Below are 18880 nucleotides of genomic sequence, written 5' to 3'. Positions count from 1 at the left end.
TTAATGAAATTTGTTTCGATGCATAAAGTGTCAAATATCAATGTTTGATTTAATAAACAATTCAAATATAACATAAAAGTATTTAACTTTATTTAACTATACATTCATTGATGTAATGAAAAAAATTGATTTTATATCGATGAGTTCAATACATCGATGTTGATAATTCATTTATATCGTCTATAAATACACAAGTACATTAAATAATTAAATATATGATAAATAGTACTTGGTTTAGATATGCGAACGATGCTATGGTAGCTGGTATTTATTTTCATAAGCAATTCCATTGTAATATTACGGTTCGTTATATTAAGCCTTCACTTACGTCTACTTTATGCGCGTCGCACGATAATAAATTTTAATAGATATTGTCTACTCTAAAAAAGAAAAAAAAGAAAAAAAAATAGATGTATTATTTTGGCAGTCGTTGAGTAAACGAATATCATATGTATGCGACTGCATGTATCAACGTAACATTCATGGGAGTGTTTTTATGAATGTAGTAGAAGAATTCATTATTAATAGCTTAGAAGCGAATATTTTAAAATTAAAGACTTTACTCGCACATAGCCGTTCATTGAAAAACTATTTTCATTAAAGACGGTTTTTAGAATTATAGATACAGACCTATGATTATCAGAAATTTATTCATGACATTTACGTAATTTTACATAGTAAATCCATATTTAATGATGTTAAAGTTTATAAGATATTATTCTCTTTATTAAAAATATGCGAAAAAATTATATTACAAGCATATAATTGCAAGATAATTAATTGATGTTAGAAACTAATTCTATTCTTCTTATAATTTATTCTGATTTTGTATTTGTTTTTGTTTTGCTTTCAATTAAATTTTTTAAGTAAGGAATACTAAAAAGAAAATACCTTTAGTTTGATAATAGAAAGAAAATTTGCACTTTTAGATTTCAAATTAACTGTATTAATTAACATTCTATTGTCCTCATTATTATCCCTTCTTACGATTATAATAAAATAATAATAATAATAGTAATAATAATAATAATAATAATAATAATAATAATAATAATAATAATAATAACAACAACAACAACAATGACATAGCAATCAGCTTGCTTTTTTCATCTTAATACAGCATAATTTAATTCGTGATACATCATATTTAATTTAGCGGTGTGATAAGCTAATGTTTGTCAAATTTCAAATATCGAAGACAAGCCTTTTCATACTTCATTTTACAAAAGCTTTCAGAAGAAATTTCATGCCAAATTGTTACTAGATCAATATTATACTTACCTACTAATATTCCATGTTAATTATCAATTTACTAGTATGAAATAAAGAAAGTTTCAAAATATAATTTACCTGAAAGGAGACAAATCACCTAAAATAATAAACGCTCGCATGCCACTCTCACCTCTACCACCACCAATGCAATTGTCATTATGTAATATGAAAAATTGTTGGAATAAAGTTGTATAATAAATGTGCTGATACGCCTAAGGACACAAGGCCACTACATGATTCGAACACTAAAGTATAACGTACTTTTGCAATGAAACGACGACGTAGAGAAACAAACGGAGTACATTTTATCTAAGAGTACATAGTACGCAATGACCTAATATTGATTTAAATATTTTCCATCTCGAGAAAATTGAAAAAATTCATACGTAATTAGTGCGTTGTTCTAACTACTGCAAATTTACTCAAAATCTATAAATAACATGTAATTATATTATTATCGATTGTATGCATATTAATATTTTCTAATTCTGTCGACTTATTTACAATCGCGAGTGCAATGTTTGATATAATATTTAACGAGTAATTGAACATACGCGCACTCACAAAGTCAATTTCCATTCACAATCGGCTCCTCGGTTGCTAACGTAATAAACTGAAAATTTTTAAGATCTCTGTTTAAGCTTGCACCGATTAATTTTAATGGGTCATAATGTATTATTATCACTTATTTGTAAAAATAAATATCAAGTCCGCAGATTAAATTCTCAATCGGAATGTAATGTGAGAGTGATAAAGAGAGTAGCCACCGCGGCTGTATCAACAGTAGCAACCCCGTGCAATCGTCGAATATCGCACTAATTATTTTGATTGTGTCAATAATTATTTTAGTATTACAATTATGCTTAAGGAAACAGTGGTGGCCTCATTTTAAAGTTATATAGAAGGAACATTAGTGATTGTCGGCACACATACAGCACTTGGCAATGCTTACTAAGGACTACAAATCAACCTACACCCGATTATCTTCACCACACAAGTTTTTACATTCAAAAGTTCATGCACTCTGTACACACTATAAGAATTAATTGATTGAAAGTCAACGAAAGTAGAAGAGCTTGCAATAGACAAGTGTCACTTACTAATCGCCATACAATTCACCACATAATTTTCGTATTTATAAATATATTATATGAAAGGATGTGAACCTGATTAATGCTTACAAATATTCTAATTAAAGAAACACAAATAAGAAACAAACATAATAGAAAATTCGTTTTTGTTTTTATAAAAATTTCAAGTGAAATTAAATTTATATTGTGTTGATTTAAGCAGACAAATTCTTCGGCATTATTCGAGTAACGAGTACCTTAATAGTCATTACATTATAAATTCGAATAACAAATTGAATAAATAAAGACTTGTATATACAATTTTTAAATGAATCAAAATAAAAGAAAAAATTTTTTTTTTTATGCATGTGCGCGCGTGTGCACACACACATATAAGTACATAATTATATATATACACACACACGCTATTGCAAGGAAATACGTAACTTAATATCTTGAAGGAAATTTCACAAATTTAAATGATACATTAGAGGAGAAATAAATTCAGGTCCATGAAATGTGGCAAATGTTATAAACAATATATCTTAGAGACTATGAAAGATTTTTGTGCACTTTCAAACAATAATAAAGAAGTGAAAGTCCATTTTTATTATTGTTTCCATTTTCACCCAAGTTTTTTTTTTTTTTTTTTTTTTTTTTTTTTTTTTCCCATTTTCCCCAATTTTTTTTTTTTTTTTTTTTTTTTTTTTTTGTACCAGATTCATCCGTATGCAAGTATGATAATGCAAAGCTGCAAAGGCTATTAAGCCATTGTATTTAATTTTTAATGAGTGAGGTTTATTAGCTAACTACCCCTTTCTAATATAATAGATAAATATTAATTTTATGACACATTTCCAGTAGATGTTAAATGATTCACAAAATCCATATTCCATAGAAAAAAGACCCGTAATAGAAATTAGAAAATTGTTTTAAAAAATTAGTTACTTTCTATAGACTATGGAGTCTTAGGAATATATTGTACCAATATTACACCCTAAAATTTAATTAATAAACTCTATAATGTAATAATTAAATTTGTGGATGCATATGAAGTACAAAAATAATATTTACAGTAGTTGCCATTACTCGATAAGCTAATTTGAAGATAATTAAACCATAATCAATTTTTTAAAGCTCGTATTTATCAAGGTAAATGAAAAAATTAATGGCATCTATGGCAAATAATACAATAGATCATATGAGATTGATTGACTCACCTTGAATCGATTCGTGTAATATCCTTTCCCCAAAACTTGTACCGGGCTTGGAAAGTAAATAACCTGTTTCAATATTTCACATTAATTCATTAATTAATTAATCATTGCAAATGTGCGCATTATAATTGAATGAAATAAAAGTGTATTAACCTATATCTGATGACTTAGATGCATCTAAAGTATCGGTTGAAGATTGGTTTGAGTAAAAGGTTTGCGTAATATCTGGCTTCTGATCATTTTCCAATATATCTGGATTATCATCTAATTTATTAGAATTATCACCTGCGGCTTGTTCTTCGTAACTACAACTACTCCCATCTTGTTCTAAATATTCAGGCATTTCCGATTTCAAATTTGGCATTAAAGGAATTATTTCAACTGGATCAGATGCTGTTTGACTATCTGATTTGGCATTGTCGGCGTTTTTAGGAGAAAAAGTATGCCTGTACGACTTTTCCGAGTGTGTATTTGAATTTTCCCGACATTTTCTTCTTTTATTTGGTGGTGCTTCAGATTTTTGTGTATCTATCGAGTGATATGGTAATGGCGAACAAGGTGACTTATTTCCCCTGTTGTTTGTTATTACTCTTCCGGCTACATTCCTTAATTGTACTTCCGGTTCACTGGGAATTTCCACATCATCCTGAGAATACAAAATTTATTTACACAACTACTCATAAATATTTGTCTAATTTTTAAATGGACAATCGCGATACAAACATCTGCTAAGTTGTCATCTTTTCTTGAACCATCGGTGAGTCCTTGCACTGCTAATAGTTCAGCGGTTGTCATGAAACTGTCCAATTGTTCTTGAACGACATTAACTTCTCCTTGATAAATAAAGTCAACTAATGCAGCTAGATCATCAAATTTTACATTTCTGAATATAATAACCGGATGCTGACAAGGATTTTCCTGGTTGAAAAAAACAATACAATATTAAATAGAATAGTGGCAACAAAACGGTTCCAACACAAAGCTGTTTTCTTACCTTAAACAAATCTCGAAAATATGTACTACATGCCGATAACAGCATTTTGTGTGCTCTAATTCTTTTACCCTCGCAGCTTAGTGTCACATCCACAAGATCTTCATCTGAACGTAATGTGTCAAACGCAGATGTAATGTGCTTAAGGTAGTTATTCCATCGCAGGGAAAATTGCTGACTGGAGCCCATAATGCCTACCTATAATTGCAATAAAACAAAGGCGTTCATCAGTACATACAAGTATCCACACAAAGCATATACAGTGCATATGCATGCACACATGCCTACATGCATGCATGTATATATATATATATATATATATATAGGTATATGTGCGTGCTTGCACATATTCGCACAGTATACAGTTCGACCGCGCGCGTACGCGAGCATACACACACATTCACGCGCGCGCGTACAGATAGCACACAAATTAATAAATGATCAGGGAATGTTCCTTTAAATAAAGCTAAGTTAACTTCGATTCAATTATATAATTATTTTGATGAATGAATGCTTAACGTAACGAGCTTAGCTTAGACAGACGGAAGCGCGCGTACGAGCGTGAATAAACAATCGAAGTGATGGGGCCAGATGTAAAAGGTCGACCTTACGTATGGTAACGGAATAGCCCATTGAAAAAGTGATGAGGAAGAAGGTGGGGTAGGGAAGCGATGACGAAAGTCTACGATCGGGGGAAGAAAAGCCACGGTCGTGGAGGGTAAAAATTTTCGAGGTAAATCGAGAGCCGAAACAAGGTCTCTCTCTCTCTCTCTCTTCGCCTCTTCGCCTCGCCTCACCGTGCCTCGTGCGTGCGTGCGTGCGTGCGTACGTACGTACGTACGTACGTACGTACGTTCGTTCGTTCGTCGTGCAGCGCGTAAAACAAAAAAGGGGCCGTCGTGACGTTGAGCGCGGGGCGGGTGTTTGATGGAAGAAGGGTCCCGGGAGAGGGTGAAGGGGTGGGTGGGGAGGGAGGTTGTTACAGAGGGGCCAGAGGGGGTGGGTGGCTGTGTGCGTGTAATCGCGCGCGCGCGTGTGGGTGACTGGCGGGTGAGGGTAGGATGGGGTTGTAGTGGAGTAGCGAGGGTGGGGGCTGGGGCGCGGGGGGTAGCAGAGACGACGAGGGACGGTAAACGATGGAGGGCGCACGGCCCTAAAGCCTTGTTTTTTGCTCGTGCAAGCGCGAACGGCGCAACGAAAACTATTGATCACCCGCCCGCCACGCGCGCCTCCACAAGCGCGAGGGTACGGCTCTGGGCCCACACGAATATCGCCCGAGGAAAGCTGACAAGTGCCCAGGCTCTCTATATAGAGCAAATGGGTAGGCGGCTGAAGGGGGCGGAGTGGGAGAGGGGTACAGCGACGTCGGCGGCGGTTGGTCGGTTAAAGGGGGGTTCGGGCGATGGCGAGGGGGGAGGAGGCGCGAGTCGAGGAGGGTTTCGGGAAAGGAAAGGAGTTGACGGTAAGGGGCGTTGAAGGGACGGGAGGGGGCTTGGCTGGTTGGACGGATGGATGGATGGATGGATGTATAGATTGATGGATAGATGGATGGATGGATGGATGGATGGATGGGTGTATTGGATGGGTGGTTTGGTTGGGTGGTTTGGATGGGTGAATTGGCTGGGTTGATGGATACATGGACAGATCGACAGACGGACGGATGGACGGACGAATAGATGGACGGATTGATGGATGAACGAATGGATTGACGGACGGATAAACGAATGTACGGATGGACGGATGGACGGATGGACGGATGGACGGATGGACGGATGGACGAACGGACGAACGGACGAACGGACGAACGGACGAACGAACGGACGGATGGATCCCCGCGCTTGGGGAACGCGCGTCCGCGACACTCGACAGGCGTTAAGCGCTCTCAAGGCCTCTGGCCGTTGCTTGTAAATATACACGTCGCTTGTCAAGTGTCGACCACTAATGACGGCTGCAAAGATGCGGATAATCTCTTGTACACCGGGTCCCCGATGCCCTTAGCTATTCTCACGCACTGCGCAACCTTTCTCACTTTCGTTCGCTGGCGCGTCCTCGTCGTTTCGTTTCCCTTCTTTCTTCGATCTCTTCTTACTTCCTCTGCTGCGCTACTCGCACGGCCGTTTCGTGCGGACTCTCGCTCCGACTGCTGCGCCGCGGCCTGCGCTGCTCTCGCGCCTCGCTCTCGCGTTCTCCCTCCTTCCCTCCCACCCTCGCTCGCGCTACACGATCTATCTCTCTCTCTCTCTCTCTCTCTCTCTTGCACGCGAGCGCGCGCACGGCTCCTCGGCCCAGTCCCCGTTTTCCCAGTGCCCTCGCTCACTCGCGTTATCTCTCTCTTTTCTCTCTCCCTCGCTCGTTCGGTCACAGCAGGCCCCCGCCTTCTGTGCGCGCGCGGCTTCGCTCTATCTCTCTCCCCCGCACTCTCGCGGTGACGACACGTACATACGCGAGCGTGCACCGTCGTGTGCTTCTGCGATGCTGCTGTCGCGATGTGTGGCTCTGCTCCGCGCGATTCCTCGACCGAGCGCCAACAGAAATTAATAAGAGACGATAATATTTTCATCGACGCAAGCCACGCGTCACTCGCCACGACCTTACGTAATTTATAAATCGTTTTTCTTCTCCACCCCCTCCTCCATTGCCCATCGTGAGGCCGCTCGCGCTCGCGCATGCAATCGTCGCTCGCCTCTCCCGTCCCAACCCCCTCATCGACGTCGTCGGCCCCCGGGCCCCGAGGGTGGCCAGCGTTTGAGCGCGTACAGGATACGCGAGCCGAAGTGCGTCGTGAGCGCCTGAAAGCCGATTGCTCCCACTACTGCCCACCCGATGACAGATGGTAGCCATTTTCTTTTGGGAAAAAAGCCAACGAGCGCCTGTACACCCGTGCGCCTCGGCACCGCCACAATATCGGCGATCCTGGTTACCGCTCGACCCAGCCTCGCTCTACCGATCGACTCAACGCAGCCTGCCTCTCTCTCTCTCTCTCTCTCTCTCTCTCTTTCCGCCGCTCCCTCGCGATGCGACTTTCAGCACGGTTGCGAGCATTCAGGCCTCGTTAACGAGACGGAGGGGGCCGAGCACTCCCATCTTTTGTTACTTTCGCGTACTATAAATCTAACTAGAGGATCGTTAAGAGTGCGGAATTACGACACGGCTCCTCGTGCTTTAGCTGTTAAATGAATTTTACTTGGATTGGTCGCTGTGCGCTCTCGTCTGCCCGACACTACGTGATCCGCGCCTATCGACCCCTCCTCTCTTCCCAATCCCCCTTACATCCTAATAGTCACGCGTGCACCCGATTTGATCTCCGTATTTGATTTCGACTTAAACGGAATGGACGGTCGGTTATTATAACGAGTGAATTTCTTAATAATCAAGTTCTGTTCTTACGAGTGGTCTTAAGATCCCATTAACTGTTACTTCTTTCTGTGTACTTGCTTCTGATATTTCACGTACACGGAATACGGCCTTCTGAGTGTTTAGTAGGACGGAGTGGAGGAACGCGATTGGAAATGTGGAACAGAATGTTTGTGGTGTCGCGCGCATGCGTATTAAATTAATTAAATGGGCGTTTGTATTTAAAATGAAATTATTAAAAGACCTGGTGGTAGCACGTGCTTTTGCGAATGTGAGCCGAGGTGAAAAACCTGGCGAGGCGATCGAACGAATAAAGCCCGACTTGATGGTAAAATCCCGAGTGATATGATCGAATTTGGGGGTCAATCGGTGGTAGTTTGGTATACCTGTCGGATGGTTTTGTCTTGTTGGATTCGCGAGCCTGGGAGGCCGCCTCGGGAGCAAAAAATTAAATGCATAAGAATCGAGAATTGGCAAATCATGTGTAAAGGAATGAATGCAATTGGCTTTTGAATAGTAGAGCGATATTAGGGATATGGTATGTGATAATTGTTATACGTCCTTGAGTCGTAATTATCAAAGTAAAGTGATTTTATTTACTTAATGAAATAAGTTTATATCTGAATTTCGCGTTTGTGAAGTAAAATTGGGCATACGAAATTTACCGCATGAATTATCTTGGTTGCTATTGTTTTACGTTGTCTCTTTCATTAGGAAACTTTACGAAAATCGTTTTACATTTGAATTCTGTAATAAACATGTGTCGTTTTTTTTTTGAAGCCAACTAAGCAAATTCATTCAAGAATAGATTGATTAGATTTTACGACTCGTAACTCTTAAGTATCTTCTTAACAATTTATACTTTTCTCATAAGACAATAATAATCGCAATTAAATTATTTAATATTAGTCAAACCTTTCCTTAAGCTAGTTATGTTTTAAAATCGTTGTTGTTATTACTTAAATGCAGACCGATAAAAATACGAAAAATTATACTCTGTATTTATGTAAATACGTATATGCCTCTGCGGAATGAGTGTGCGCGCGTGTGTGTGCACGAGCATATTGTATGCGTTGATTACTTTCTTCGATCAAAGTATCTTATTTAGGTTTTGATATATAAATCAATTGTATAAATCTAAACAGTTATTTCGTATGATCCAGTATACTTGACTTCACCTGTCAAATTCATTCATACCCATGCTCATATATATATATATATATATATATATATATATATATATACATAAGTGTGTATCCCTATATGCATCATGCATATCCATATATAAATAAAAATTAATTTTATGTGCTAATCGAGACTTCTTTCACTCTATTATTAAGAACTTGGTAGAGGCATAAATCATTTATATACCAATGACATAATTATTGCAATGAATATTAAAATTAAAATAGAATACTGAAAATACTACGTATGCACTGTAATTTTAAACAGCACATTAATATCTCTATAAATTATAGAGTATGTAAAATAATGAATATTATTGAAAATATTTTTTTTTCTTTGATCTACAGGTTTAAACTATCAATGGATTCTTTCTTATTTTACATCAAATAAAATTAATTAGAGACTAAATCTGATTATTTAGTATGAAAATTATAACAAAGTCATAAGGAATATAGTTATCTCAAATAGATTAACATTAGTAATTCGAAAATTAACACAGTGCACATTTTTATTATAAACTAAAATTTTATTATGCATTGAGTTAGATAATTGATATATAATTTGGGTATTAGTATTTGTTTGACAATCATTTTTTGTACATATAAAGAATGACTTATTAATTATAGAAAAAATACGGTTCTTTTCAATATATACTTAATATAAATGAGTGGTAAAATTCAATTAAAAAAATAAAATAATATTCATAAGAATTTCTATAATCCAGCCTAATGCAATGACAATAATTAATTCGTATGAAACGAGAACAAAAATTTAGGCTTTTGGCAAGAAAAAAAAAATTTGAAACACTTTGGTTTATTTACTGAAAATAGCATTTTACATGGCCAGTTTAGGATGTGTATGTACAGAAGTAATAAAACTATATTTTTCTATCGCAATGTAATTTAAATAATTATAATTTTACTTTTAATATGTATTTTCAGTATAATCATGTTAACTAAACTAAAATAAATCAATATTTTTAATCTACAGGCTTTAAAAATTTAGGTTTCTTTCTTCTGGGCTCGTTACTGTTCTCCCTATTGCGGCTAATATTATGTACGTTAATTTTAGTAGTAGATTTCCAAATTTTAGACATTTGTTTGTCTGATATATCGGTTTCATTATATTTTATTTTATTATTATTTTCTTTCTTTTCTTGGGCTTCGTGTTCCATTATTCTTTCAATTTCATTATTTTCTCCATGGAAACTTAATCTTCCATCGATTAACTGTTCACATAAAATATAACTTGGTTCGATAATATATCGTCCACTGTAAAAGAAATAATTAAAATATTGAGTCTAATAAGTCAATGGTACACAAAAGTTGCAGCATGCAAAATTATACTTACGCATGTTTTGCTAAACCTTGCTTATTAAAATACTCTTCGCCTTCTTTTTGATATGCTTGCTTATCAACTTTATCTTTTGTTTTTTTCATAAACTAAATATGAACTTATCGATAAATATAATTCAAAATAAATAAAATTAAATTATCAATATTTTTATACTTACTTTCATTTCTAGGATTGATTTTGACAAACTAATCTTGTTTGAATCTTTCGAGGCCATTTTCAATCTAATATATATATATATATATATGTAATTGTAATTTTTAATAATTCTTTAATAAACAATTTTAAAATAAAAATATTCAAATATTTATAACTTTCGAAATTGAATTTATTTATTCAAAAAATTTATTCAATGAAAAAAAGTAATTCATAAATTTTTCATAAATTACATTAAATTTCTATATTTTTCAGTATTTTCAGTATTGTTGGTTAATTAATAAGGTTAGGTATCCACATTGATAAACTGCAAGATCGAACAAGATTAAATTCAAAGATGAATCTTTTTTAACTTATGTGAATTATTATTCCACTATCAGTTTATTATTATCAATTATTATTCCACCTCAGTGACTGGACAAGTTAACGGTAAATTTGACGTTAAACAGTAAATAAGCAAATAAAATAATATTTCAATGGATAATGCTTTTCATTAGATGATATTCTTTAATGTTTTATTAAGAAATTCTATTGGCAAATATATGGAATAATCGAAGTATAATAAATTGTTGTAAAATGACGATTTTATAATGGGACTAAGCGATAGCGATGGAAAGCCTACCTGCAAAATTCGTTCTTCACTTTCGACTCTAAATTTAAATAAATTGAAATTATAAAAAAAATTCTTCTTTCACCAGTGACTATTATGATATGACAAAAACATTTGCAGTTAACATTTAGCGCCAGCCACGGCACTTGTATGCACCTTATAAACACATGCATTAACTGTACAATAGTGGTAAAGTAATATATGAATATAAGATACTGTACAGTAATTTTGACAATTAGTCTAACATGGCAGTCAATTTAGTGTAAATGGAATTTTTCTTTTTATAAAGATTAGTATTTTTTAAGATATTTGATTAGAATAAACGATGGAAGCTAGTGCGAGTACGGGAACTCGGACGACGCGATTTATGATGGAAGGCGTCGGTGCCAGGGTAATTCGAGGTCCTGAATGGAAATGGGGAAAACAGGTTAGTTAATATGAGGTTATAACTTATATTTAGTAAAATGTACGTATTTGTTTGTTTATTTTTGAATAATTATTGAAGTTATATATTTCTATTAAAGATTTATTGAACTGTTGTCGTTGTATGTTTGAATAACATTTCAGAATATATTTTGATTTTTAAGGATGGCGGGGAAGGGCATGTGGGGACAGTTCGAAATTTTGAATCACCCGAGGAAGTGGTTGTCGTCTGGGACAATGGTACAGCAGCCAATTATAGATGCTCCGGAGCTTTCGATTTACGTATTTTAGATTCAGCGCCAACCGGTGTTAAACACGATGGAACTATGTGCGATACTTGCAGACAACAACCAATTTTTGGGATTAGATGGAAGTGCGCGGAATGTAATAATTATGACTTGTGCTCTATTTGTTATCATGGAGATAAGCATCATCTACGTCACAGATTTTATAGAATTGCAACACCAGGGAGCGAAAGAGTTCTTTTGGAGCCAAGAAGAAAAAGTAAAAAAGTAAATAGAATGAAATACAATAAAATATGAATACTATATTTCCATGGTTGTTGAAAAGTTAAATAATTACTTTTTTGTTTTTATTACTTTTAGATAGCAATACGAGGTATTTTTCCAGGAGCCAGAGTTGTAAGAGGCGTCGATTGGCAATGGGAGGATCAAGATGGAGGAAATGGACGCAGAGGAAAAGTTAATGAGATTCAAGATTGGTCTGCAGCAAGTCCACGTTCAGCTGCTTATGTTATTTGGGATAATAGTGCCAAAAATTTGTATCGTGTTGGTTTTGAAGGGATGGTTAGTATTTTTATGATTGTCATTACATTGGAAACGTACAGTGGTCTTGTATGACTAACTTCTACGGTAGTCTTATCATTATTTAAATAATCACGCTGAACTACTACAATTAAACTAATAACTAAAGGTATAATTCAATTTTTTTTCTTTCTATTGAAAATGATAACTTTATTGTAGGCTGATTTAAAAGTAGTTAATGATGCTAAAGGACAGACTGTATATAGAGATCATTTACCACTTCTTGGAGAACAAGGTCCAGGACGTGCTGGTCCTCATGGCCTTCAAATAGGAGATCAGGTACATTGACGATATAATTGGATCGTTACAAATCATTACGTTTATTAGTGTTTAAAAATCTTTTGTGCATATTTATTTCATTTGCTATTTACTCTCTCTCTTTTTTTTAAAAGGTTAATGTTGACTTGGAATATGAAATAGTAGATTCGCTTCAACAAGGGCACGGAGGTTGGACTGACGGCATGTTTGAATGCCTCAGTGCTACTGGGACCGTTGTTGGTATCGACGAAGACCATGATATTGTAGTTTCTTATCCTAGCGGAAATCGTTGGACATTTAATCCTGCTGTATTAACAAAAGTGCAAATATCAGTGCCGGTTATAAATTCAATCACTGATAATCCTTCATTTGCCGTTGGAGATTTAGTACAAATTTGCAATGATTTAGATAAAATTAAATTATTACAGCGTGGTCATGGGGAGTGGGCTGAAGCTATGGCACCGGTATATTTACATTTATCCTTAAATAATATAAAGTAATTGAATTTGTAAGACATTTTGAGAAACAAAATTTTGTTTACAGACGTTAGGAAAAATTGGAAGGGTCCAACAAATTTATCACGATGGTGATCTGAAGGTAGAAGTTTGCAGTACATCTTGGACGTATAATCCACAAGCTGTAACGAAAGTAGCAAGCAGTGATGGTAGTGTAACAGGAAACAGTAGTGGTGGTTGGTATAATTATATTTCTAGATTATAGGTCCTGCGATGTAATTAATTTCTTTAAATATAATCTCTTCTAAATTTATTGCTATTATCTATTTAAATAAGCATAAATTATGAATTTATATAAAGTGTAGTTTATTGAACATCATAAAATATTATGTCAATCTAATAATACATCTATAATAATTGCTCATTTATTAATTTCATGACCTGTATAACTTTATAAATTTTATAATTCTTTAAATACCTTGATTTATAGATGCATGTAAATTTTAATATTCTTGTTTTTTCCCAGAACGACTTTCAGCACTTTTGAAAAAATTATTCGAAACGCATGTATCTGGGGATGTTAATGAAGAACTTGTAAAAACGGCTGCAAATGGTGATACTGCAAAGTGCGAGGAATGTTTAAAGAGACCCGAGGCTGACGTTAATGGTATTTTTGCTGGTCATACTGCATTACAAGCAGCAAGTCAAAATGGTCACCTTGATATAATTAAAATTCTTCTTCGATATAAAGCAGATGTAGAAATTGAGGTGAAACATTATTTAAATGATTAATATATTCAAAATTATGTCGACATGGATTTTTCTATATAGTCGTAATAAATATTACAGCTACGATCTAATAATTTCTTTTTGATATTAATATAATCTTAAATACACGATACGTTATAATGAACGGAAATGCTAAGTTTTTTGTTATAATTATAGTAAAGTCACGAGGCGAATGAAATTTAATTTATTTTTTGAAAAAATGTGAACGAAAAAATATTTCATTTTTTTATAGTAAACTTAATTTCAGGATGACTTAAATTGTATAAAAATATAAACCTATCGACAAATTTTTAACAAGTTTCTTTTCTATTTTTACTTATTAATAATTAACATTTTTAGGATAAGGATGGTGATAGAGCAGTTCATCATGCTGCATTTGGTGATGAGCCAGCCGTAATGGCATTATTGGCAGGAGCTGGAGCAGATCTAAATGCTCGAAATAAAAGACGTCAAACTGCATTGCATATTGCAATTAATAAAGGGCATGCCGGAGTAGTTCGTACACTTTTAGAAATTGGTTGCCATCCTAGTCTTCAGGTAAATATTTTCTATTTATTTTGTTGGAGACATTTTTCTAAAAATATTTCTAATAATCGGAGGATTTTTTATCATCTATTTCAATGAAATGTTTAAAATTTCTTTTATACTTGCAAAGAATTTCAGATTATTTATAATTATTCAGTCGTAATACTATACGTTTATTTAACTATATTATACGTTTTCTTTTACTTTATATTTATAACGAAGATAAAATTTAAATGCTTCAAAATATTAATAATTTAAGGATGTAATATAAAAATAGGAATGTACCATTTATTTCTATTAGATTTTCATCTAAAAAGATCAGCTAATAAATAAAGCTTTTTGTATAAAATATTCTTCCACCGTGTATTTCTGTTGTAAGTTTTAATAATTTTAATAAATATTATCATAAAAATAAGACATTTTATTTTTAGAAGTAAGTATTGTTAATACATGTGAAAATGGTCATTTCTCTATAATCACCGCAAAGTATTATTTTTAATTTTTTTAATTGAAAATAAAGAAGAAACAGTATAACATAATTTGTTTAGATCATAATATTATTGAATCTTAAATTATGTATGCAGCATTTAAATACTAGATTGAGTCTAGATGAAGTCTAATCATAAAATCCATGCAGCTAATCTAATTAATTAATTATGAATAATGAATTAAAATAAGAATATTATTAAATTTTGTTGAAATTATGAATGAAAGAAATTATGAATGAAGTTTCAATATATATATATATATATATATATATTATATATTATTACTATATACACATCTACATATTACTATATACACATCTACATATTACTATATATACATCTATATATTACTATTATCTAATGAATTAGTCCTAGCTAATGAACAACAATAATTCTTTATTGAATAATTAATTAATCAATAATAAAGTGAATTTGATAAAAAAAATACACATTAAAAAATTAATTCTATTTAATTTAGCACTATAGATTTGAAATCACTTATCGTTATATTTTCTTTAGTAATTATCAACGGTATTTACATTATATTAAAGTAATTTTCCGATTTGAAAAGAAAGAAAAATTCTAATTAAATAAATCAGTATCCAGTATAAAGTTGAAAGTGACGTTTTTCATATACATATTTATAAATAACACTTATTCTTTAATAATTGAATTTGATTGGAAGAATTTTATTAACATTTTTTTCTTCTTTGAATTATTCTTTTTCTTTTTAATTGTATATCGTATGACCTCTGTGGTTATTCAGTATTAAGTATAAAGTTAATTACATTTTTTTATACATTAACATTTGTTATATTGAATATGATTGAATGAAATATGAATAATAATTATTTGTTATTATATGTATAATAATCTTAATAAATTAATTAATCGAAATAAAAGTTATAATATGATAAAGCGTATTTAAGGTAAGAATTAATACTAGATCAATGATAATTTATTATTTCAAAAGAATATTTCAAAACTTTAATTAAAATTCGTTTTATTGAAAAATCGTAAAACTATATTTCATATTTTCTTTACGTCGCCTCTTCCACTTTACTCTAAAAAAAAAACACATTGTTATTTAATTATCTTTATTATTTAAGAAAATCTTTGTTTGGGCTAATAATTTGTTTTAGTAAAATCTGTTGTTAATAGATTTAGAGTGTAGTTAAAAGAAATATAACGAAGCACCTGGAAAGTGATCATTGATTGTCTTTAGTTCAATGACATAAATGACATAATTGACATAAACAATCTGATTTTAGCTCATTGCTGTATACAATACATGGTGTATTTATAAAAATTTCGATTAAAATTGAATTTTAAGCTAATGTCACTGCTTTCCGCATAAATAATTAAGACTATTATAGATTATTGTACATATTAAGAAAAAATATTATTCTTAAAATATTGGATTGGTCGAATGGAGTGCGGGAGAAACGAAAACTTTTTGAAGCGCAACTTAACAATTTAAGAGTATTGTTATGATAAATCAACTAAGGCTTGAAAAAAAAATGTTATACGGATATAAAAAATTTTCAACGAATCTACCGTACTCGCCGTACTACTTTTTCTTTCTTCGCGTCACACTCCACACCATCTATTCCACTTCCACTTTTCCGGCGACGAGAATTTCGCCTGATAACGGCTCTACCAAATCCTCTTAATCCAAAGCAGCCATTTTTTACGGCATTCTAAGCTCGAGCGTGGTTTTATTTCCTTTTCGGATTTCCCTACGCTGAGCTACCTCGTTAAATCTCATTGCAAGACGGCCATGCAAGATGCATTATCATGAATAATGACTAAAGATATTCTGATATTTTATATGAGCTAAACATATTTTGTTTTTACAATATTCAAGATTTCCTTCCCCAATACTACGCCCCATTTCAATTGCATGCGACGTATACTCGAATTGTCTAATAATTAATAATTAATAATTAAAAATTATATATACGTTAAGGATTTCAGTGGCTTGAGCAACCCATGTTTTGAATGTGAGCCAGAAGTGCAATAAATATTCGCTACACAAGTGCGCAATAATTCACGGCTTGTTCTCAAGAAACTTGGTAAAATGCTCTGTCCACACGACGAGCCTAACAAAGTTATTTATTACATTTACGAATAAAGTGCTAAATGAAAATAAAATTTTTACATTCGTTCATTCATTAAAATTTGCAAAAGCTCAAATGATTAAATTCCTGTTGTTTTAAACTTGCTATTAGGATTTAATTAATAATTAGTTAATAATTAAACGAAACGCCGTGAAAAGCTAGGACCTGCAAGTATTATGTATATTATAATAATCTTGATATGCACCAAATTAATTTGATTAGCTTAATTTGATTCATTATAATAGCGTTTGATAAATTATTCTTTATATTAAATTGGATTCATTTTAGGTACATAGATATTTCACTATCATATATTTACATTGTATTATGTAAAATTCAAATATTGGCATACATTGGGTGAAATATATTTTGAGATTTTTAATATATTTAAATCATCGGGAAGATACATCTTTAACTGCGATAGGATATTTTCTTTTTTAAAGTTACATGCAGAAAATCTCGCATCTTGTTCGCTAAAGGTGGAAAAAGGAGCAAAAGAAGGGGGAAGAAAAGTTGAAAAGAATTTGTGAAGTCTTTGGAAAAAGTCGGTAGACTTACAGGCAACTCCAGCCCCAGAGTCATAGACACGTACGCATACACATATAGAGCGAAGAGGTATAAGGTTTTCGCGGCAGCGGTTAAATACTTTAATCTTGCCAACATTTCGCGGTCGTTCGTTTTTCTTTCTTTTTTCTCCCTTCTCAGTTCCGCGTCCCAATGCGAGTTTTTTTCGGCACACAGAGCGTCCACGTGTAGTGGATTTTCGTTTTCGTCCGCCGCTTTCCCTCTTCTCCGGCGCAAACGAATCTCTGAAGATGTTGAAGAAAGAGTGAGCGAGAAAGGCAGGGGGAAAGGGAGATAACAGTGTTGTAGGATGGTCGTGGGGGATGACTGGAGCTAGGTTTCCAACGTGGCAGCACTAGAGTCTAGACTCGATAGATGTAAGCTCGGTAAGCCCTACTTCTTAACTAGTCCGGGAATAAGGCTTTTGCCTGGGAAAATCCTTGAGAGTGCAAGTATCGCGTCGATTCGGAACCGTGTGCAGCAACCTAAATGTTCCCAACTTTATCCTTCCATAATATGTACACACATACGCGCACGCGCGCGCACACACACACACGCACACACGCACACACATATGAATACGTAAGCGCGGACAAGGCGAATCAGTCCATTTTATCGCTATATTTTTAATGAAAGAGGCCAAACTTGCAATGTTTCATCGATGTGTTATAAAAAAAAAAAAAAAAAAAAAAAAATACAAATATTTAATGATAGCGAGTAAGCTTTCCTATACGCGTTCTTTACAAATTTTCTTATTTCACTAGGAGTTAAGCCAGAACTGAAAACGATTGTGATATAAAATAAATATTACTTTACAATTAATAATAAATTCCAATTGTGTACATTCTTATACTTTTTTTCGTCTCTCTATCAATTAAAAGAATATTTTACATTATTTTTGATGTGTATACATCCAATTCTTCTAATATTACGTATAATGAAGTACTTTTACGTGTATGTAGTTTCTAACATTGTAGCTTATAATATATTAAAAGAAAAATTTTATTTACATTTTATGTCAATTGAATCATTGTTTATTTATAAATGCACTTATTTAATCAAAAAAGATTATTGAATTGACGTTGTGCATTAAAAAACATAATATATATAAACTTTATAATATAATATGTGTAAATATTGCAGTAGAAATTTGTGATGCCATTAGATGGAAGCCATTTGCATCATTATTTTAAATATTAAAATTCTATTATTATAATTATTTTCAT

At 33.4% G+C, this 18880-nt stretch overlaps 3 protein-coding genes across 10 annotated transcripts in view; 1 reads left to right on the top strand and 2 right to left on the bottom strand.

The window, feature by feature from the left end:
• The window catches only part of LOC105368757 (protein abrupt), a 31977-nt gene extending 23429 nt beyond the window's left edge, over positions 1-8548 (bottom strand). For 7 of the 8 annotated variants that reach the window (XM_011507867.1, XM_011507860.1, XM_011507861.1 and 4 more), the window contains exons 1-5: positions 7938-8548; positions 4554-4748; positions 4283-4477; positions 3713-4205; positions 3563-3625 (exon numbers count right to left, since the gene is read on the bottom strand). In XM_011507867.1, the coding sequence (XP_011506169.1) occupies positions 3563-3625; positions 3713-4205; positions 4283-4477; positions 4554-4748; positions 7938-8093 (1102 nt within the window). In that variant the 5' untranslated portion in view covers positions 8094-8548. Of the gene's footprint in view, positions 1-3562; positions 3626-3712; positions 4206-4282; positions 4478-4553; positions 4749-6579; positions 6706-7937 lie in introns of those variants that run through there. The other variant, XM_011507863.1, reaches the window with a different exon arrangement.
• A 1520-nt stretch (positions 8549-10068) lies between these two features.
• Mpp6 (M-phase phosphoprotein 6) lies at positions 10069-11299 on the bottom strand. The gene is made up of 4 exons (XM_011507857.1): positions 11221-11299; positions 10603-10666; positions 10440-10531; positions 10069-10360 (listed from the first exon to the last, which is right to left on the bottom strand). The coding sequence occupies exons 2-4, from the start codon at positions 10657-10659 to the stop codon at positions 10069-10071; spliced, it is 441 nt and encodes a 146-aa protein (XP_011506159.1). The 5' UTR covers positions 10660-10666; positions 11221-11299.
• A 97-nt stretch (positions 11300-11396) lies between these two features.
• Positions 11397-18880, top strand: part of mib1 (E3 ubiquitin-protein ligase mind bomb 1) — an 88814-nt gene continuing 81330 nt past the window's right edge. Inside the window, 8 exon segments of the mRNA XM_011507858.1 lie at positions 11397-11635; positions 11796-12143; positions 12237-12437; positions 12615-12734; positions 12848-13177; positions 13257-13404; positions 13695-13936; positions 14297-14494. Coding sequence (XP_011506160.1) covers positions 11534-11635; positions 11796-12143; positions 12237-12437; positions 12615-12734; positions 12848-13177; positions 13257-13404; positions 13695-13936; positions 14297-14494 — 1689 coding nt within the window. The 5' untranslated portion in view covers positions 11397-11533.

This window comes from Ceratosolen solmsi, unplaced genomic scaffold (assembly GCF_000503995.2).
Source record: "Ceratosolen solmsi marchali unplaced genomic scaffold, CerSol_1.0 scaffold1, whole genome shotgun sequence".
NCBI classification, from domain to species: Eukaryota; Metazoa; Arthropoda; class Insecta; order Hymenoptera; family Agaonidae; genus Ceratosolen; species Ceratosolen solmsi.
The sequence above is the reverse complement of the archived record's forward strand: the minus strand, read 5'-3'. Positions and strand labels throughout refer to the sequence as shown.